The sequence below is a fragment of the Aulonocara sp. 'chitande type north' Nkhata Bay genome, linkage group LG18 (genome assembly GCF_057382095.1).
Source record: "Aulonocara sp. 'chitande type north' Nkhata Bay isolate Kocher_YH1m ecotype deep benthic linkage group LG18, A_spYH_male_GT1.1, whole genome shotgun sequence".
Taxonomy (NCBI): domain Eukaryota; kingdom Metazoa; phylum Chordata; class Actinopteri; order Cichliformes; family Cichlidae; genus Aulonocara; species Aulonocara sp. 'chitande type north' Nkhata Bay.
The window spans coordinates 38,090,191-38,112,926 of NC_141361.1; the positions used below are offsets into that span (position 1 = coordinate 38,090,191).

The 22,736-nt window shown below is 41.4% G+C and overlaps 2 protein-coding genes and 1 pseudogene across 8 annotated transcripts in view; 2 read left to right on the forward strand and 1 right to left on the reverse strand.

The window, feature by feature from the left end:
• astn1 (astrotactin 1) overlaps positions 1 to 12,577 on the forward strand; it is a 485,289-nt gene extending 472,712 nt beyond the window's left edge. For all 7 annotated transcript variants that reach the window (XM_086272768.1, XM_086272769.1, XM_086272772.1 and 4 more), the window contains one exon: positions 9,173 to 12,577. In XM_086272768.1, the coding sequence (XP_086128894.1) occupies positions 9,173 to 9,410 (238 nt within the window). In that variant the 3' untranslated portion in view covers positions 9,411 to 12,577. The remainder of the gene's footprint in view (positions 1 to 9,172) is intronic.
• A 741-nt stretch (positions 12,578 to 13,318) lies between these two features.
• The window catches only part of pappa2 (pappalysin 2), an 85,760-nt gene continuing 76,342 nt past the window's right edge, over positions 13,319 to 22,736 (reverse strand). The window contains exons 26-27 of the mRNA XM_086271184.1: positions 18,394 to 18,492; positions 13,319 to 14,561 (exon numbers count right to left, since the gene is read on the reverse strand). Coding sequence (XP_086127310.1) covers positions 14,451 to 14,561; positions 18,394 to 18,492 — 210 coding nt within the window. The 3' untranslated portion in view covers positions 13,319 to 14,450. The remainder of the gene's footprint in view (positions 14,562 to 18,393; positions 18,493 to 22,736) is intronic.
• Positions 19,646 to 20,596, forward strand: LOC147309138 (uncharacterized; annotated as a pseudogene).

The following is a 22,736-nucleotide window of genomic DNA, read 5'->3' on the forward strand; positions in this document are numbered from 1 at the left end:
AACTCACCGAAAGACTGTCTCTCCAAGGCTCGACAATTCTCCTCCCAAGGGCCAGACCTTGTCATCGCCAGGGGAGCACCCGTCACGTTAGGCACGCCGCCTGGCTATTGACTTCGAAACGCTAGATGTTTTGGCTTGGCTGAAAAGAAAGGAATCCTCGATCCTTCCGTCCCGACCGTGTCCTTGGTTGGACTCGGTGCCCTTTGATGAACTGAAAAATATTTGATCCTTTTTGTTGAGTTTCTTTCTGTTTTTCCTTGACAGTCTCTCTAATCAGAGCGCTTGCGATAATAAGTATTGTTATAGTTGGAATTTCTCTCAGGAAATCATAATCATAATCACCGCAGACTGTTTACTTTGCTCGCTGACTTTTTATAGTTGAGACAAGGATGGAAATACACACACACTTGAAGCAGAAGTGCCTTTTTGCTGTTTGTCTGCTGGTGATTTATTGGTTTCTGTGATACTGAAGAATGAACAGAAATATATAAATATTTACACACTCTGGTATAGACTTTTAATAGAAAATTGCATTATCAGTATCAGTGCACATTGTTATGAGTTTGCTTACCAATTACATGAACCTTATCAGCAGCATCAGAGGCAACCCAGGGGGCCATTGACTGGTTCCTCTGCAGTTAGAGTATTTTTAGCAGTTTGTGCGTTTTCACCTTTTTTTCCCATTTGTAGCCTGCTCACATTGTAATACGTGATACTGTAATTAATAAAAAATAGACCATTATGTTCCCTAAATGTATAATGTATACTGATGTTGTTCAGTATTAAAGATAAAAAGCTCTGACAGATCAGTGAGAAAGCATTTTTGTTCCACGTGTACATTAGATTTTAAATGTGACGCGTTACTTCACTGACTTCGTTTATTAAATTATAGTTGCAATTATATCCTGTTACAAAGGCTCTTCAGTTACCTTCAGGCCAGCCAAAGAGAAAGGAGAAAAAACATTCAACTAATGCACTTGCTACAATCAGCTGTTTTCAGAGTTTTGAAGTGGTCTACAGCTTTTGGGTAGAGATGATATGGACAGGGCTTTTATTTTTGTTGCACAAAAGAACAAGAATAAAGCGGGACTGAAGCAGTGCAGGATCATCTAGACAGAGAATGGAACAACAGGTAGCCACCATCCAAAGAAGAGCTTTCAGTGTCTTTTAAGAAGCCCGGAGATGATTTCCTGAAGACTACTTCAAGAAACGTCCGAAGAGAGTTCAGACTGTGTTGAAGGATAAACGTGGTCATATGAAATATTAACTTAGATTAGAATTGTGTAAACTCAAGATGCTCTATTTCCACATATGTTTGCAAATGCTTTCATAAATCGCTAATTCCCATTTTACAAGAAATCTTTATAGAAATGAGGGGTTGCAACACTTTTTCAAGTTTGCTGCTTGATAGTTAGATATCATTTAAAGCCTAAATTTATGAGAATTGACTTTAAAAAGTATGAATTAGCCCCAAAAAGGTCAAAAACCTTATCTGACCTAAATTTGGTCTTCGCAGTCTTTTGCAAGTCCAGTTGACGTCACGCAGGGCTGCTACTATTAGATGACTCACTGGACCATTCTGTCTCCTTGTACCTGTGGCTCTATGATGTTTGCTGGATTTCCCTCTGTGTCAGATCAGTGATTCATGAACATGGCTTTTTTTATTTATTTATTTTATTTTATTGTGGAAGAAGTTGCAGGGAGGCATTTCTGGAAAGTGGGGCCAATTGTTTTTGTGTTTTGTGGGTTTTTTATGCACTGTGTGTGTGTGTGTGTGTGTGTGTGTGTGTGTGTGTGTGTGTGTAAATATACCAGCACCCAATGGCACACAGTTGCAGTATAGTTCAGGTCTTTTGTGCTGAATGTTTTCCTTTAAACGCATCAGGATGGATAACCGCTGTGTTGACAGTCAGACTGTGGGGCAAGACTCTTCATCGCAAAACTGCTGAAAAGTGCTGGGCTTAAGCCGGAGAGCGAGCTCTCATCACCAGCATCTATCCCACAGAAAAGAAAAGTCAGGTCAGTTTGAAAGTTTGAGGCTTGTGATGAAAAAGCACAATGTGTATGGACATTACAGGACTCCCAGGGAGCAATTAAGCTCTGGCTAATTCTATTAAAAAAGGTGATCTTTGGGACAGATTTTAAAATTTTTCATTATTTCTACTATGCCCTTTGACGCCCTTCAACCCCAATCCCAGTACTGGTTTTTAGTCCCATCCGCCTCACCCTTTTCACAATAAAAGACTTACAAATATTAGGCCAGTGGCTAATTCGTGTATGTCTGTATGCCTGCTTGGATATGCACGGTCAAAACCACACAAATGTTTGGGGTTTGCATCGGTTTTTTGCAGCTCTCACGTTGTATTGTGGAAACCATTTTCCATCCCTATAGATGCACAAGAGTTTATGGTGACAGCCGTTGCTATTTGGAACCTGTGGAATGTTCCTCAGCTTTCCTGAAAAATGAAAGCACAACAAACCACATTTATGAATATTGAAATAAATATCCCCTATTTCCCCAGACCACTGACATGTGTGTCAAAATATTGGGAATATAAAGAGGTTTCAGAAAAACTTTATGAATGGCAGTCTAACTGCGGACTACCAGCACAACACAGAGCTGCCTGTCTACTGAGAGGCAGTGCAACAAGGCTGGCATCATTAAAGTAACAATTTCTCTGCAGCTGCAGACAACATCACTAAGGCTGTCCACATTAGGCTTTAAAGACAGTCCAGCAGTGTATACAAAGTACAAGTGCAACATGTTGCTTCTCATGTATCTTTACATGTGAAGTGATTTGCAAAATCTGCCAAAAATAACACAGACACTGATGGTGTCTTGCCCGTTTGAAGGGAGCTGTGGTGTAAAGAGAGCACTGCTTTTCCAGAAATAACATGAACACACACACACTAGGAAATAGGGTGATGAGCTGTATGTTTACAGAACAGCAGTTAATGCGGTGTTGGCATGAGATGGGAGATGAAATGCAGCAGAATCCACAGGCCACCGCATCGGTATTATTGCAGCGTGCGAGTCCATTCAAAACAGCAGTGAACTGCAGCTTAACAGCAAAATCAAACGGTGAAAAAAAGGACTTGTGGGTTATCATTTGAATGGGAGTTTGACAAGTGGATATTAGCTTGCCGCAGAGACTGGAGGAAAAAAGTCACAAATAAAAAAAACATTTTTCTTGTTTGCGCCTAATGGTTGGTTTTATTCAAAGTTGAAATCCAGATCAGACTACAAATTCTATCCAAACTGAGCATCGTATAAAACCAAATGTTCTAGGTACCCCAGGAAACGGGCACGTGGAGGTTTACCAGGCTGAAGCCCAAAGCAGAATCTCATTGCTGAAGAACGGGCAGGGTTCAGAGGTCATGTGATCAAGGCCTTCGCCTTCTGCCATGATCACGTTTAACAACAACAACAACATCAATCTTGTCATTGAAGAGACTTTCATTGTTTGACTATAATATTATAGACTAATATTTGTGGAAAATAAATAAAAAATTGCAAAATAGGCAAATTAGTTATTGTCAGGCAATCATTAATGTTCTCTCAGGTCTTGGTAATCAGGGAACAAAGAACATGATCATTAAAAATGACACAACAACAGCTACCTTTGTTTTGATAAGACTTTTCTAAGGCTTCGTTACCAACTATGAACACTTTTTACAACATAAAAAGCATTAAAAACTTCAAGATAAAGCATTAAAAACTGAGCATTACCTGTACAAATGAAAGCACCATTAGGCTACATGCACTTATTGGTGCATGGGTCAGTAGGTAGCAGTGTGTGGCACACCTCAGCCACATCTAGATGTTTTCACGAAGGGTAAAGAAAAGCGTTGTTCATCACGTCAGTAGAAAGTAGGAAATTTGACCCAGATGGCAGTTAACTTTTGTTTACATGGGACCTTTGATTTACTGCAAATAGATATGTTTATCTTTAAAGTGAGACCAGGTAACTTCTCGAAGAACAAAGAGCACATTCTTCCTCTCACTAATGAAACGCTGAAACCACGAACACATCATTAATCTTTTCAGGACTTTCACTGCCTTAATTGGTCTGGTGGAACCAGCTCATGCTAGCTAATGTTAGCGAACTTTAGAACTGTACAACAGTGGCACTAACATAACATCCATCCATCCATCTTCATCCGCTTTATCCGGGGCCGGGTCGCGGGGGCAGCAGCCTAAGCAAAGGCAACTAACATAACAAAGTGTGCTTTTTTTGCTTGATGATTCCTGTCATGTTTCCTTTGGTCCTACATGCCACCTCTGCCGATTTCTTAGATACCACAAAAATTGAATAATTTAATCCAACTTAATCAACTTTGCACAAAAGTAATTTGCACTGAAACATCTGCATTGACCACTGCACCTCTAGACAGAAACCACCCCTACTGCTCATTCCGTTGCTCCTTGGACTCTAGCATGAACTCGTGTATAAATTGTCAGTGCTCAAACTGTCTGTCTGTGTCACTCTTGTACTGTGTATTTATATTATTCATATGGTTATTTTATTACATAGTTTCTTAAAATATGCTAGCATATATGCACTTTTACGGAGCTGCTTTTTAATCTTGTTATACCGTGTATAATGATAATAAAGGCTTTTATTATGCTTTCACTCTGCCTCCAGCAAAGGCCTGGGCTGAACCAGGGTCTGTGTGCAGCCCGAGTCCACCATATCCTGGTGTATACCCCCTTAGCACCTTAGTGGCACGCTGTACGTCCCTCTGAGACTGATGGAGGGTATTGAAGGGCCAGCACCACAGAGCACCTGTCCCACTGGGCACTTTCACCTCCAGCACTCCTGCCCTGACACTGGTGTGGCTCCCAGTGAGTAAGGAGCAGTGTCCATGGGCGCTGGGAAAACAACACACTACTCACAACCAAATTACTCAATGCTGGTGGGTGCTGCTCTGCAGCAGCAGGCCATGGTGGTCATGGGGCCCAGAGCTGCATTTGAGTAGTAGGGACCGGTCGACTTACCACTGCCAGTTACGGCTGCCTCCCAGACTCTTTTGGCCAATAGGTGATCCTCTGACCGCATCACAGTGATGTCCAGGCCGGCCGGCCGGCAGCAGCAGGCCCACTCTGTGATGTCTCCTGGAGGTCCCTCCACAAACTGCTCGAGAACAATCATATCCAGCAGCCGAGGCTCTCCCTTTGGCGTCACCTAGCCGCCACATTGTGCTGGCGTCTGGCGTAGGCGAAGAGCCAATCCCCCGGCACAATCTTATCTCCCCAGAAATTATGGCACGGGTCTTCACGGGGTGAGCCCCAGCCGATCCACCTGGGCCTCCCCACACAGCAAAGGGAGTTGCCACAGAGACGACTCCTCAGCAGGCCACTGCTACACCACGCCCTAGGGGTCATCTCCTTCCATCCAGTGGAGCGTCCTGCAGCTGATCGAGTTGTTGTTGCTGCACCACCGCCTGCTCCCAATACAGGGTGGCCAACTGTGCCACCATTTTCACCAGTTCCACTATTGTCTGTGTTGGTCATGGGTCCACTCTCCCACTGCTGTGTTTCGGCACCACTGGAACAAAAGGACCCAAAGCACACAGCATTGCAGGTCCAGTGATCTTTATTTCCAGTGTTTTCGTGCTTTTCTAGGAGCAGCTTTCCAGCTGCCTTCTTCACTCCACACCACACACCACTCCTGTCAGATCCTGGCAACCTACTGAAACAGGGAAGCCATGATCAGGTGATGAAGAGCAGCTGTGTGGGTCAGCCTCCCCTGACACCACACCCTGAATCCACTGCTCCACCCGTCCCCTGCAGCTGAGCCACAAACCACACCCTGTCACAGCTTGCAAATCAATATTAGACTGGACATAACAGCAGTGACAGAAGCAAGGAAGAGAGAAAGCATCATGAGCAGTTTTTCTGCTATGTCAACAGTGTCTGGCTGATGGCTCATGTCGATTCATCCTTAATTTTTTAACTTGGCAACAAAGGTTTCCTGAGATTCTTTTCAGTGGTGAAGTCTTATAGGCACATATCCAGCTTAACTTTTTCTTCTTGCACTCCATACTAGAGCAGCTTTATATGATCCACAATGCAAAATAATCCTTATTTATTTCACCTTACTTCTGACTGGTTGTCTCTTTGTACACTCTCTAAGTGTGCTTGTTCATCACACTGACTGCAGCTCTCATGTGTCAGCAGTTCAGTTCAATTTTCAACTCAGCTTTATTTATATAGCACCAAATCACAACAGTAATCACCTCAAGGTACTTTATGTTGTAAGGTAAAGCCCCTGCAATAATAGTATAGTTCACTAGTGTAATGCACTGTGGCTCTGGTGATGCTGTGGCTCCGATACGTCCAGCAGACTTGTGATTTGGTATAATGGGACCGTCTGCCATGGAAGTGGTTCCTTGGCTAAAGAATGAGCAGAAACTGTGCGTGGAATGAACAAAATCTTCTCTCGCTGCCATTTTCTGACCTTAGACAAACACTTGACAAGGTTTCACTTCAGCAGCCAAATGGGCTGATCAGGCTTAATGGTTATTTATTGCACTGTGTCCCAATGAGATGTATTTATGTGAACTCTGCGCATCATGTTACTTGTGAAGATGATTATTCAGCTGGCCTGGTTTGGTCAAAGGACAAGATCGAGCATTTCATAGTCTCTCCTCGGTCTCTTGACGGTATTAGAGCAGTCCATCAACTGCATTTCTTCAACAGGACCGGTGCTTTAGTTACCCCTTATTTCTTCATTCATTCATTTTTCCACAGTTTTACCATCATCGGTTCAGACCTTCAGAAGCCGCTGTGTGCTTTGGGTCAGATCTGGAATGTGTCGGTAACAGTGCACCTTACCCTGTGTGCTGCTTCAGACAGGAAGCAGGAGTGGATGACTTCGGTTTTAGGTTCTGTGATACAGTGATGTGACTCTACAATAACAGCAAAGCCACACTGTGATTTATGGACTGCAGACAGTCAAATGCATCTCATGTCGATTGAACATCAACACTAAGGTTCCACTTCCCTTCAGCTCCTTGGCAGCAAGCTGTTCCCACAATTCTGGTTGCTGACTATCTTCTTGACTTTGTAAAAAACCCTTGAAAACGACCAAAGACTGGGCCGCCTCGAGCGCTGGTTGAATGCTGCTGCAGTAATCTGTTGAAAACAATTTCAGGCAGTATCAATCAGCCCCAATATTAAAATCAGTAACAGGTGAAGAAAATAACTCTAATTTCATTACAAGCACTGCTCTGCTGGGAAACCTTGGCTCTTGGCATACATGCGGATGTTGCTTTGAGACAAACCGCCTCCCTAAAAATTGTTGCGAAACCAAGAACATGCCTCTCCCCATAGTAACGATTCTCCCCAAAGGGAGAACGATGACCTGTGCAAAACCATCCATGTTAGTCTCAAAAACCATGACAAGACCCCAGTATGTTGGTTCAGTCCTGAAACTCCCCAAATCCAAATCTGACTGAGCATCTGCAGGATCTGCTGAACGAGTCTGGTCCGTTGAGACCTTTCCCCCAAGATGCAGAATCCGGTGCACCATAGGACACCTTAACCCTGGACAGTATTAGGCAGGTGTCTAACAGTCTTGTGCCCGACCTCTGTAATTATAGGTTGGTTTTCCTCACCTGTGTCGGAAAACCAACCTATAAGGGGCGATCGTGGCTCAAGAGTTGGGCGTTCGCCTTGTAATCGGAAGGTTGCCGGTTCAAGCCCCAGCTTGGACAGTCTCGGTCGTTGTGTCCTTGGGCAAGACACTTCACCCGTTGCCTACTGGTGGTGGTCAGAGGGCCCGGTGGCGCCAGTGTCCGGCAGCCTCGCCTCTGTCAGTGCGCCCCAGGGTGGCTGTGGCTACAATGTAGCTGCCATCACCAGTGTGTGAATGTGTGTGTGAATGGGTGGATGACTGGATATGTAAAGCGCTTTGGGGTCCTTAGGGACTAGAAAAGCGCTATATAAATACAGGCCATGTCCTTTGTAGACTTGGAGATGTCTTCAAACATCACTGAGTGAGAGTAGTGTATGCTTATTTATTTTTAATGTGACTGACTGACTGCATTCCTACACAGTTCATTACCAGTTGACAAATACAAATATCTCAAATAAAGTCTAAACTTTCATTTAGTTGAAAATACAGCTGCTCGTATTATTTCCAGAACTGGATCCACTGAACATATAACACCTGTTCTTAAACAGCTTCCAGTTCACCTCCGTGTCAATTTCAAGATCCTGCTTCTCACTTTCAAAGCGCTTCATAACCTCGCTCCTCCATATTTACCTGATCTTCTCCATACATACTCACCCCATCGTACACTCCGCTCTTCTTCAGCTTCCCTCTTGTCTGTTCCACCTGCTCGCCTGACTACCACGGGACTCAGAGCCTTTAGTAGCTCCGCCCCGAGACTTTGGATACACTTCCACCAGATCTCTGGACCACAAACTCTCTCACCACTTTTAAATCACGTCTCAAAACCCATCTATTCAGAATTGCATACAGCTGATCTGTCTGTATTAGTCCATTTTTACCTGCCTCAGCTTTTATACTTTTATGCTTGTGTGGTTTTGTTTTGTTTGTTTGTTTGTTTGTTTTTTACTTTATGTCTAAATTTTATTTTGCCATGTTTATTAGATTTTATTGCTGCTATTGTTCTTGTTTTATCGTAAGGTGACCTTGAGGGTATTAAAGGCGCCTATAAATAAAATGTATTATTATTATTATTGTAAAATAAATATTCATATACAGTGTATTTTATCTGATTTTCTTTCCAGCCCTACCATTTTGGAGTAAAGCTTTTAGCATTTTAAAGGCTAGCATGCTACCACCACTTAGTGCTACAAGCCCTCATAAAACTTCCTAAATCAGCTAACATTTCTGATTTTCTGATCTGACCATCAGTTTAGGAATCATCATTCATCTGTTTGTCGTTCTAAATATGCCAGTAAGAAGCTCCGTAAGTTCAACAATACTTGGTTCATTTATAATTTTGCTGATTTTTGTTTTTTTGAGGTGGAAAATGAAAAAAACCGACTAACTGGATTGCAGTCTTGTGGCTCCATGTTTTTAGTGATGCATCCGTCACATGCAGGCTACTGACATATGTCAAGTATATACTTTTTGTGTCCATGTCTTAAAATCATCCACAACCACACTTTAATCCTTTATCGTCTTTGTCCCAACAGGAAGGCTGGCCTCATCCTCTCGCAGCTTGATGAGCTCTCCCCATGGTGTAAGGGTCTCCTTCAAGAGCCAAAGATCGGTCTTCGCAGGATGTCCCTCAAGTTCCTGTCCTGTCGTTACACAGACACCAAAGTCTTTGGGCTTAACTGGTCAGACATGGGCCAGGATGTACAAAAGGCATGTGATGAGCAGACGCTCACTGTCATGTATAACGACTACGGCGAGCCCAGGGAGCTCTGAAGGTTTCAGATTTGATTTAGACGACAACAGTTTACTATTGCAAATTGCAGTATTTGTATTTGTTGTCTCAAATGCTCCACATTATTTGAAAAAGCCATTAACTTTTTTAACTTAAATGGCTCCTGAACTAAACATATTTCATGTATTACGGTATCCAGTGGTCTCTAAAGTCAGCTCTAAAAATCAGCTAAGAAAAAGGTCCTAAATGAATCCACGTCTCTTTGCTGTCCTTTGTTAGACCTGAAAGACTTTAAGTTAGTGAACATAATGCAGTCGTTGATGCTTTCACCAGAAGCATCTTTCTTCTTGAAGTTGATCAGTTCTCACTGGTCATTCTTCACTGCATATAAGACTATGTTGTAATAAGTATTTTCTTTACTATACATTGTGATCTTATGGCCTGAAGCATCATTTTAGGTGAAGCGAATAATTTAGCATCAACACAAGCTTTATATTCAAATCAAGGCCGGTGTGTTTAACTTAGTGGGCATCAAAATCCACACAACTCCAGCTCTCAAATCCAACTAACCCCACAGTTATCCAGATTGAATCATTTGAGTGTAGGATGTCAGGCGATGGTGTAAATGATACTTACTTGTGTTTTGTTTGATCATGGCTCATAGATATGGAATTATGAAAGACGATTTGTTTTTTGATCATTTCAAATCTGTGAAACAGAAGGAAAGTGATTTTTTTCTCTTTAAAGCATTAATTTGATCCACAGAGTCACCTAGAAAGAAAAAAAGTGGTTTCATTCTGATTGGACATTTTCAGATTTAAACAGCTGCTTTGTGCCTACTTAAATCCAAAAGTACCCAAATCTTTAAATGTTTTGGGAAAACACAGGAAAGTTGTCCGCCAACCATCGGTGGCTACAGGAAGCCTAGATGCAATTACTTGATTCTTGGACCTGATTTGTGATCTGGAGTCAACTTCATATGAAGTTTACATATAAAGTTGGCTTAAAAGAGTCTGTCCAGTTCACTGTAGCCTCACCTTCACTGGCACATTCCAGCAACGGTTATAAATGAATATTTTTCTGCTTCAGTTTTTAGTGGTTTTCATCCAAATGTATTATGAATGAATGCAGCACCTGCAGCAGGTGAACAGTTGTGCTAGACATCAAGTATCTGATGACGTGAATAGTTCTGGTATTGGCTGCTTAGCCGCGTGTAGTTCCTTATTCATCGGGGGCATTCTGCTTTTAGCTGCTACTCCTCCATGTATGTATTTTGGATGAAGTCAGCTTCACAGTATGTAGTTACAGACCTTTTGTCTGTTTTCTCATCTTTCCAACATGCCGAAGAGTTCAAGACATGCAATATACTTCAGGATGTGTCGTACATGATACTGGGAAAAGGCAGTACCTTATAAAGTTCTGTTTCTATAACAAAGGAAAGATTGCATGTAGGCAAATAGAGATTTACTAGAAAAGCAAAACTTAGAAAGGTTAATTGTGTAGATAATAGTCGGAATTATTTTAGTAGTATAGACATTCAAGAGAAAGCCCTGTACATAACATTCAAAGTTTTAGTGATATAACCTGCTCAATGTAGTGTTATTTGCATTTAAGCTGTAGTACAGAAGGTGTAACAAGCATCAAAAACACATGATTTAAAATCTGTACAAATCCAATAAAAACTGTCAAAACTATCCTTCTTCATTGTTTTCAAGTTTGAATGTGATTTAATCCAGTGAATACTTTCAAAATGATCATTCTGTACTTAAGCTGTAGTTTAACAGCAGTTTAATCATCTTAATTTTACGTGCGCTAATCTGGTGTGTTTCTTGCCAGCTTATTCTTATTTTATTTGAATTGACTCATGTTATTATAATATGGTATTTTGGTTTGTATTGTATTAACTGCTGCTAGTAAGTTATAAATTAATAGTTTATTAAACTTTAGCAAATAGTTCTTTTACTGTTAACGGGCAAAACGAATACTTAAATACTTATTCTGTGCTGATTTTGTGCTTCTGGTGACTTTCCATATTTGTAGCTAATCACCTAATTGTGAGGGTGAATGAATAGCGTCTAGTTACAAGTTACAAATGCCAACTCTCACATTAATGTTTTATTATTACTCACTACTTTAATGATAACCCAGACGGCTAATATTAGTCATTGATAAAAGTTAACCAGCTAACATTAACAGGTGGTCCAGATTGAACATTTATGATAATTCATTAATAATTTAATGTTTCAAAACAACAGTTTTATTGACGAAATCTTTAAAAGCAACGCTGTATGAAGTTCTGTCCTAATTGCTCTGTTAGTATCAGTACTGCTGTGAATGACTTCATCTGATAGTCATTTTTAGTATCAGCCAACATCATTTTTTTTTTTAGAATTTTGTTATCAAAAGGTACCATTAAGTGTCAGTTCTAGTGAAATATCTAATAACTTACTAATGTTGTAACAGATCATATATATTAGATTTAACACAGATCAGATATAATAAGATGACACACGTTGTGTCAGAATGCACTCTAGTTTTGATTTGATATCATGACATTGTCTGTTAACAGGAAAAAGCTACTAGCTACAGTTTTATCCTCTATTAATTTGCCATTTATTAATTACAGTTATTTTTAGGTGTTACTGTTACTTTAACTGTAGTGGCCAAGTCAAAGGTTGATGTCAAAGAAAAAAGATATAAACGAGCAGGTGATTTTTAACAGTTCTCGTATGTGAATACTAAAATGAGCGCTTGTAGATTTTTGTATAGGCAGCAAATTATTTCAGAAATGCTTCACGTTAGAGCACAGTACGGTGTTTGACTTCTGTATATAAATGTACACCAATTGGTATTTTACATTTACATGTGCTTTACTAGATCCAATGATGTACTGTAATATCTGCTGTGTATCTCAGTCTCTGCACATTAACACACTGATGCCTGTTGTAAAACGACGAGCATACGGTTCTTAATCTTCTGTGATCTGTAGATGATACCTGGAATTCAGCTGAACTTTTGCGCTGAGCTAAACTGAAAACGAAATAACCAACAAAATAAAAAAAAGATATGGGGACCCATTTGAGCATTTCAGAAACATGAAACAACCATCTACTATCTGCATGCTATATTGTATGTGGCATCATAAAGTCGACTTTTTCACTTTGATCTTTGCTACTTCTGAGAACAATAAAAGAATATACTACAAAAAGTGGCTGTGTAGATATTTTTCAGAGCTTACTAAAGAGATTTTGCATGTGCACACTGATTGAAATTCATATAATTACTTGCAAGTTGTTCTCAGCAAGTGCTCACAAACTATTATATAAACTGTTGGAGCTACTTAACTATTCAGAGTTTTTGGAGCCACATTTGGACAAGAGGGTGAAATGGCAATTTATCAGCTAAAGCTAGCAAGCTAGGCTATCTAGCAGCATTACCGCACTGTACATGTGCATTGCAGAGAGAACTAGCTAATTATCAACAGACTAATAAAATCCTGGAATTCCACTCACCAAACCGAAAACATGCCTCTTACACAGGCAGAACCATACAACAAGAAATATAAATGCTACAATAGCATAAACACAATGAAGGTGTCCAGTTGAATACTTGGATTAGTGAAAGTGAAGCTGCCTGTGTTGTTTGTCAATCAATTAGGATGAGTTATAAAAAAATCTCTTTATGCTGTTACGAAGTATGAAATTATCCATAGAGCCCAACACTGCTGTTGAACCAGGCTGTAAATATGCTTCCCAGTGGTGTAATGTTGGGTGGGGAGCCAACCTTAAGTAGAAGGACTTAAGTAGTAGAACTGTAGATTTAAATTTTCATGTACTATGTTATGTTTGTTAGCTTAGCTGAATAGCACTAAAGGTTTCTATTTGTGGTCAGAGCATCTCATCAATACAACATGTAATTGACAGAATACAAGTCCACAGTTGTAAGGGTCAATATAAAGTTGCTATTTATTTCATAGAATATAAAGTACAGTTTTGTAAAATATGACAAACAAACATGATTATACTTACTATAGATCCAATATAGTACTGGGGTAGTTTATTATTTCTAGATAATGGACACCAAAAGCTGTCTGACGTAAACACATGCAAGCAGATGTCTGTGCTGAGTGGATGATGTGACCAGGTTTCCCAAAGAAGTCTCCCTCTTTTTGCTTTTCAGTATTCATCTTCATGTGCCGATATGTTTCAGTGAGCCCTTGAGCCAGTAATATTTGATGCTGCTGATGTTGTATTTATATAAGTAAACATTCTCTTTTGGGGTTCTTCTTTTTTTGGGAAGCCCTATGCACACATTGTAACCTACTGATACACGTTTGTAGTAGAAATATTACTGACCTGTGTGGCTAATAGGTGATCTAATACATGTGTTAGGTGATCCAAATATATTAGTCTATATATGTTAGTCTTTACATACATGTATCCACTTAAATTCCTAACGACTACAAGGATCCGAAGCCCGTTCAGGTACAATGACAGTATTTGGGCGGATTCCATGAGGAAACAGGAGACTTTGCCTCGGCATTTTTTAAATACAGTCACTGTAATTGTGTTTTTCCCTCGGTAGCTCTTCCTGTGAGGACTGTGCCTGTACTGGACAGTTTCAGGCACATCCAGTTGTTTTAGTTGTTCACTTCCCCGAGACTAATCATTTCCAGAACAGTACTCGAGTCCATTTACAAAAGTGATTTGATCCAATTATCATGGTTTGAATTTCAGAGGGGACGATAAACTGTTCAGCCAGGCTCTAATGTTGAAAACAGAATTATCTTCACAAATCCAATAGTGAAGATAACCTTTAACTTCTTAACAGGGAGAGAAAACATATTCATGTGTGGAGGTTGTTTTGCTGGACTGGACACAGGAATTCGAGTTTCAAACCACCATGACTCATATTTAATGCAGCTTTAACAGTAAAATGTCCTTTTATTGTACAACGTCCAACTTCAATCACAATCGCTGCGTTATAAAATCTTAAAAATGGGATATTCTGTGTTTGTTGTGGTGGATATTCTGTGGTTTGACTCCATTTAACTAAAGTTCAACTTATATCATCCCTCCATCTTATTGTGTCCCTCCTCCCTCCAAGTGCTTGGCTTTGCTCTTGTTCTCTTCTGCATCCGGATCCCGGCAAGTGCATTCATCCTGAGTGCAGTCAGCTCCAAATTGAATGACCTGTCAGTAAATAAACACAGCATTCAGTGCGTGGCTTCCCAAAACTGCTATATATATATCTTTCAGTCTGTGGCTGAAACACACGACATGTGACTTCTCAGTTTGTGTTGTGCGCATTCCAGTTCTTAAAAGATGACTAAATCAAGAAAGCAAACATCCGGTGAGTTTGGTTTTCTCATCAAAGCCCGGTCCTTGCTTAGCTTTAATTCAATCTAAACCTATTCCACTGTAAGTGAAACAAAAAGCATAGAAACGAATTCTGAAAAAGCAGTGGGATAGGAAGAACTGTTACATCAGAACTTTGAGTGAAAGCAGAGTTATTGAGAAGGCCTCTCGGTAGGGTTGTTACATTTCAACTGTAGCAAAGAGCACAACTGTGAATGGCAAAAACAGACAATAAAGTATAAATTAGCTTGAACTGACCTAGCAGCATTGTGTTTGTGCTGAAAGCTAAGCACCCCTTAGTACTTGCTGCATTTCTTCACAGTTTCGAAGAGCGCTCCAACAGCCCCCCTGAGGCCGATAAAGCGCATGTCAAATGGTTCAACGTGGCCTTTGAACGGCAAGAAAAACCTTGAGGGTCGGAGGGGATGGGAAAGGAGGGCAGAACGCACCGCCATGGAGGTGAACGGATGAACACATGTTAAGAATCAACAACGAGAGGCTGCCAGCTCTTGTCTAGGAAGCGAGCCATCACCACAGGTTGCAAAATAAACTCTGGTGCCCCGTGAAGCAGTCTGTTGCAAGAAATGTAAACATTCGCTCTCAGAGAGGAGTGAGAGGAAGACGGAGCGAAAGAAGGCAGGGGAGAGAAAAGTGTAGAAGACAGAGGGAGAAAATGAGCAAAGGTAAGAAGGAGAGTTGTAGGTAGCAGTTTGTCAGCCTTCACTGCTGACTGCACCTATTTCTGGACCCTGACGGCAGGGTGATACTTTCGCTGAGGGCTCTCAAAGCGCTGCACAAGAGCAAGCTTCACTTCAAATGCCAGCACTCGCATTTAAGCCGGGCTGGCACGACCATTAAATGTTTCCCTAACAGCTTCATCTTGACAGAAAGAAAGCCTAACAAGCTCTGGATGGAGAGAACGAGCCTGTTGTTGTTTTTTTACTTCATCCACACAAACAAAAGCCAAGTCTGTGTTTGAGAGATGCCTCCTGCTGTTTGCCGAAACCTATTCGCGAACAAAACCCGCGTGACGAAAACGTTTCGTGTAGCAGCCCCACAGCCCTTTCTGGTTTGGCCACTTGTTGGACAAAAACAGACACTCCTGTTAAATTAACGGAAGCGTGAGTGTTTCGACAGATGATGTGGCAGCTCACATCGTAACTTTTCCCTTTTGCCCAATCATTCAGTCTTACCTGATTCAAATCTCGAGTATTCCAGCTCCTTGAAAAGGAGTCAGCTGGCCCCACTAGGGCTGTGCGTTATGACCAAAATCTCATGTCCCGATATTAAGACATCTATCGTCCCGATAACGATATAAATCACAAAAATGTAACATTTTCTGTAAATGCTGTGAATCTCGAGCAGCTCGACCTGAAGTGTTTCCAGCTGTGCGTCATGTAGCTGGAGTCGAGTTTTTTAACCGATGCATGAAACGATACATTTTTAGACATAAGTTGTAACAGCCGCCGTTTTCTTTGTGAGTATTTATTACACGGCGTGCTGCGGGGAAAAGCCTGTTCTAACGTTTGAGTCTAAGGTTTATTTTTTAGCACCTGACGGCTCTTTTTTACTTCTCATCCGTAAACATTCTGCATCTTTCACCTGATTCAGTTTATTTTGAAAAGTCTCAACAGGATCTTGAGCTTTATTGTGAAAGGTTTATGTGGAACAAGCGGACACGCCGTGGTTTTACCGTCGTTGTTGCTAACGACAACGCATAAAAACAAAGGCTTGTCCGTCCTTAGTGTGGTTATATACTATATAAGATATAGTATAAGAGAAGTATAAGATAAATATAAGAGAAAGAGAGAACTTTAGGAAATGAATATAGCCACTACAGTGACCATCAGAACGATGAAACAATATTGCCGTAAACAGTTTATTTTGCGACACCACGAAATAAACGATAGCGTAAAATGAAACGATAGATGTTTTTATATCCGATAGATATCGTTATATCGAACAGCCCTAGGCCCCACGGGATAAAACCAAACAACATCACATATGACTATTGACTCAAAGTATATCAAGTATTTCAGATATGCACAGTGGCCACAGCTGCAGAACAATCTAAACATTATCAACATTATCTGTTTATGTTGAATGATTAATAATACTGAAATGTCATGAACGTCCAGGCTTTTTGTGTGTGGCGGCAGTGAAAATAAGCAATGTGGGTCACGCTGTGTTAAAAACCTGTAATTGCCTACACCTGCATACATCGAGCCCCATAGAAACAGAGAGTTCTGGAAAAAGGCTGAGCCTTCATTACCCCCCCTCTTGCTCCATCACCCTGCTGGAGCCGCGGCAGTCAGGATGCACACTCTCATGGCTGTTTAGTTCACTTCCTTGAAACGACCCCCGCTTGCTGAGTTGCTGTTTTACAGTGGCCGAGGAAACCGCAGACCGTCAGACACCTCGCTGCTCCCACACTTATACCCTCCACCTCTCCCTTTCCCTGTAAAAGAGCAGTTAGTGGCAGTCTGGCAGCTCATTTATTATGACGGCAGCTGCAGACTCGCTGAACTCCTCCATTTAAGAAGGAGCTGCCAGTGAGTCATGGCGTGCTGCGGACATAAAGGAGACAGCGGAGGTTCAGCCAACTGTAGGCCATATGAATTAACAGGCAGGGCCCCCTCAAAGAGTCTCAGGAATATGTGGCTTTACAGTAGCCAAACAGAGTATATTTGACGGTGGTGGGAGAGCTGGGGAGTAAGTGACTTCCTAAATGTCAACAGGGGAGAGAAGTTCTCATGAAAGCACAGAAAAATAAGGGGAAAAAGATGTGTTTATGTGGCCTGGTTTCCACCACAGGCTGACCTGGGCTAACTCATTATTATTCATACCATTCCTCTTAGCCACTTAATATATACAGCAATCATTTAGCGCAATTAGTGTAACGCGATACGTTTGCATCTCGTAACGAGCATGAGCGAGCTGTCACCAGGGCAAGTATGTTAGGATGAATAAACAAAGACGGCCAGCGTGTTCCTCAAATAGAGGGACGTGCAGGGGATCCTTTGCAAGCCCAACAGAAAATTCCATTTTAAAATGCCATCTATGTTACACGCCTGCATCACACATTAAAATTGAAACCAGAGACGTTTACATTCAGAGCTTATTTTGGAACACAGCTTAAATAATACGGTGAAATTTGCGCTTCATGCCCAAGTCTGTGCCGACGTCCATCGCTTCATGTCGAAGGTGTGAAAACAGCGTAGCAGCGTGATGAAAACCTGCTTATTTACAATTTGACTGGAAAAGCTTGTGCCGCTAGTCTCCTCCGTTGTTTAAAATACAGATGAGGGAGACTAAATAGGCGCAGTCGTTAACAGGAGCAAGGGGAAAGTAGCAGGGATCTGTGCTTGTTTGCTTAGCAGAAGTCTCCTGCACAGTGCTCGTGCCAAAAGACACAGATTTCTACTACTGCAAACAGGAAGAATCTGCCTTCAGCTTCTAAGCTCCATCTTCATTGAAAATGAGGAAGCCAAATAACACTTTTTTTTACAGTAGATTGAAGGTTCTGTTTATTAAAAATGACCCAACAAATAATAATAATAATGATAACAATAATAAATAGCATAAACAAATTAAACCTGATTGTATCAAAGCAACTGAAATTGATGTGTGTCTCCTTGTGTGGCTCTGGAAAAGTGTGTTTGTGTACCTTCCTGGTGGAGAGTGTAGATGGGCAGCAGTCTCCTCCATCATACTGGCAGTAGGCCCTGTTGTTTATGGTGTCACACCAGCCGTCCCCTCCAAAAGGCTAGACACAAGTTACAAACAAGAAACACTGTTATGGTTGGAGAAATAATCCTTCCCCAAATATGAATTTTACCTTGCACAACATGAAACACCGGGAATGCCAAAAAAAATGACTCAGCATCTTCCCAGAAAACAGAATTTTACTTAGTGGCACACACTGCCACACAATTAAGTTGTTTGGGACATATTTCCATGAAACAAAATATCAAGGAATCAAAATAAACACTTGTGCTGAATAATCAGAGGCCAATTCAACTTGTATATTCAGGCATACCAGGAAATCCATCTTGTGGTCACTGGCAGCTCTGGCAAAGCTCACGAAACCGGGTAACTAATGAAAGAGGATGATTGCTGTCTACTGACCGAGATAGGTCTGGGTGTTCAGCTCAGTGGACAAGTGGGCATGTGACTGTACCAGCAAAGCACTTCCCAAGGTAGGTTAAATAAACCACAGTCACACAAAACATAAAGAAATCTCAATCACAGTTAAAGATGGCTTCTTACGTCAAAGATGATTACATCTGTGGTTACTGAATACAACAGCTAAAGTTCTGTTGATTTAACAGATGCATGACTTCTTGGCTTTGCTGCTATGGAATATGCCATGTGCAAACATTATTAGCTAGCTTAGGTAGGTGACTTTTAGCTGGGCCTTGAGTAAGCAGTCAGCTGGACGCAGGTTAGAATGGTCTGCCTGCATATCTGAATAACAGAAAATCAAAATTAGACTGAACATAGTGTTGGTGGTGGCGTCCAACAATTAAGGTTCAGGCGTGCCATGAGACTTTGTTACAACCATATATATAATGATGAATTGCTCTTTTACCGTCTCAATACTTTGTAGGCACTCAATTCCACTAAAAATAACCCAGAGTTTCTGTCAAACAGAACCTCAGTCCATTCTAACAGTTGGGAATGGTGGGAATTATGAGAGCGTATACAACAAAGTCTCTGATTAACAGCAAGGATGTGTCTGTGAAGGTTCTCAGTCATCCAGGTCATCGTAGTCTAAAGAGCTTGGAAAGAAAAACGTCTGGATATCTTTAGGTTGCTTGAAGATGTTTCACCTCTCATCCGAGAAGCTTCTTCAGTTCTGAGGTCAAATGGTGGGGAGTCCCAGATTTAAGTCCTAGGGAGTGTCCCTCAAAAGGGTCATGAACCCCCTGTTGATCCTCTGCCTAATCACACGAGTCAAGATGCGAACGTAGGTCACAATCGGCCAAGGTTTCGGGTAAACCCGCTGTAAAACCTAGCCCCACCCTATCATGTGATTTCCTTGGCTGAGTTTGTCTTTCTACCTCCTCTTTGACTCCCACCACCCTCTGGAACACAAACTTGGAGTAATCAAGACCTTACAACACCGGGTAGAAAATGTTCCCTCTAAGCCTGAATGAAGGGAAAAAGAGGGAACACACACATGCAAAGGAGGCTCTTAAAACATGTGGATATCCTAATTGGGCTTTCATCAAGTCAGCAAAGATGCACAGAAAAGAAGACCAGACACCAGCGAGGGAGGATTAGAAAGACAGACGCAACAACATTGTCATCTCCTATGTAGCCGGTGTATCAGAAAAACTCAGGAGAGTTTTCTCCAAGCATGACATCCCAGTGTATTTCAGACCCAGCAACACGCTCAGACAGAAACTGGTTCACCCGAAAGACAAAACGCCAAAACACAGACTTAACAATGTGGTGTTTGCTGTACAGTGCAGCGAGGAATGCTCAGACCTCTACATTGGAGAGACCAAACAGCCACTTCACAAGCGCATGGCACAACACAGAAGAGCCACCTCCACAGGACAAGACTCAGCAGTCCATCTGCATCTTAAGGATAAAGGACACTCTTTCGAGGATGTTCACATTTTGGACAGAGAGGACAGATGGTTTGAAAGAAGAGAGAAAGAAGCTTCTATGTCCCTGACACCGTAACACCCACTCACACCCTGGGCCATCTGACCTCAGGAAATCACATGATAGGGTGGGGCTAGGTTTCACAGCGGGTTCACCCAAAAACCTGGGCTAATTGTGACCTACACCCGTTTTCACACATTGACTTTTGGGGGACACTCCCCCAGGACTTAAATGTAGGATTCTCCACCATGTGACCTTAGAACTGAAGAAGCTTCTCAGATGAGAGGTGAAACGTCTTCAAGCATCTTAAAGAAGTCCAGATGCTTTTCTTTCCAAGCTCTTTAGAACAGCAAGGATACAATAACACATAAACCAAACCACTAACTAGAAGTACAACCCACTGGCTCAAGAAATGGGAGCTGTAGAGAGTACAGCAAAGCAACCTTTTCTAAAAGCATAACCTGGACAGGGGGCGGAGCTGAAGATGCTAAAAAGAGATCTGAACCAAAGGGAACAAGAAAATTGGATTTTGCGAAAGCATATGGAAAGGGTATGGATGCATGTTAGAGGGCACTGTAAAGCAAAAGAAATCTCACACGGCATAATCAAATGCTGCAATGCTACAAGCTGGTTGGTAAATGTCTTTGCCTCTTACAATACAATAAAACAAACTAATGAGATGTCACAGGCTGTTTCACACAGACGGGAAAACGGTTGTGTTGAAATTTTGTCTCACTCCTAGGAGTGTTTACAGTGCACAATAACTGTAAAACCACTATAGTAAGGCATGCTAAGCTGTGAGTTTGTCAGAGATTTTATAAAGTGACAAAAAAAGCGGTGCCCTCTGTGATCTTCTGTCACCTCTTTGTCCTGTGAAAATTATTGAATAGCATATTAATATTGTATTAAAGCAGTCTGCCCTTGATCTACCACTCTGGCTTCAACATTTATCCGATGCCTGAAAAGCCTTCCTTTTAAAGTTGCAGACTTCAAAAATAAGTTTGTTCTTCAGGCAGAACGCAATAACATCATTTGGGCGTTAGCCTGGCCTTCCCAAATATGAGTGCAGTCATCTTCAGTTATCTCCAGGCTCCCATTTCTGTTTTCCATGGATGGTGACTTCAAGCCCTTGTTGTTAGATGTGGTTTCTGTTTCATTAGAGTGCAACCTTTTGCATATCTTTGTAGAAACCCTGGCGCTACCTTGGTCCATTGGCATAATTTCTCAAGATGACCATTTTTGCATTGATTACTACAAATAAACTCTTATATAAACTAGAGATGGACCGATCCGATATTACGTATCGGTTTCGGTCCGATACTGACCTAAATTACTGGATCGGATATCGGAGAAAAATAAAAAATGTAATCCGATCCATTAAATATCACGAAAGCACCTCACAAAACTTGCAACACGCCGTAACTCACCTCAGAACGTTAGCACGTCGGAGCAGTATGCATCACGTGATAGAGCAGCTGTGGCATGCAGGACCTGTCAGTGGTCTGGATAGCATTTGGAGCTTCGCTAGCAACCCGGCATTTCATCTCCGACAAAGTTATCCCGAGAGAAGTAAAGCAAGTGTGTAAGTCCATCTCTGAATGTTTGTAAAGCATTCCCACGTTAAGCTTAACAAGCGACTGCCTCTCGCTCTCCGGCTGCTACTTCAATCGTGAAACTGCTTAAATCAGCTGATCGGCTTTTCTGTCGCGAGTCCGTGTCTCTTGTTTGTTTTTGGCCCACTTTGCGCCAGAAAGAGGAAACCAGCGGCTGAACAACAGCAGCACGTTTAAGCTTGATCAGCTGTTGTTAGAATGTATTTAATATTACTTTCTACACCAGGATCTTTTTCTAGGTATCTGACGGCTGGTAACTGTGCAGGGGCGGATCTAGCAAAGTTTAGCCAGGGGGGCCGATAGGGCATGAACAGGGAAAAGGGGGCACAAAGACATACTTTTCTTTCTTATTCTCATTTAAAATGTCGAGCTTTTAATAAATAATTATCTGACACCCAAAGTTTTAATTTGATTTAAAATGAATAGAAGTCAATTACTGTATATAGTGACTATTAAGTCTAATATATACCCTAGTAAGCTATAGTACTTTTTACTTTGGGAAGGTACCATCTGTGCAGTCTGCAATTTTGTTGAAGAAAGATGTTGAATCTATTTAATATTTCTTGAAAAATAATTGATTTATGTGCATTTTTTTTCACACTGCATCAAATTAAGGTTGATTACGTCGATTAAGCATCATGAGGTGGCGCGTGAGGGGTGGTTCCCTATTTTTTATTTATTTATTTTTGTTGTTGCTGGGAGTTGGAACCCTATTAGTTAGGCTGCTTAATATTTACGCTAAGTACTCTTTAAAATACCAGAATAGGGAGGATGGTGTAGG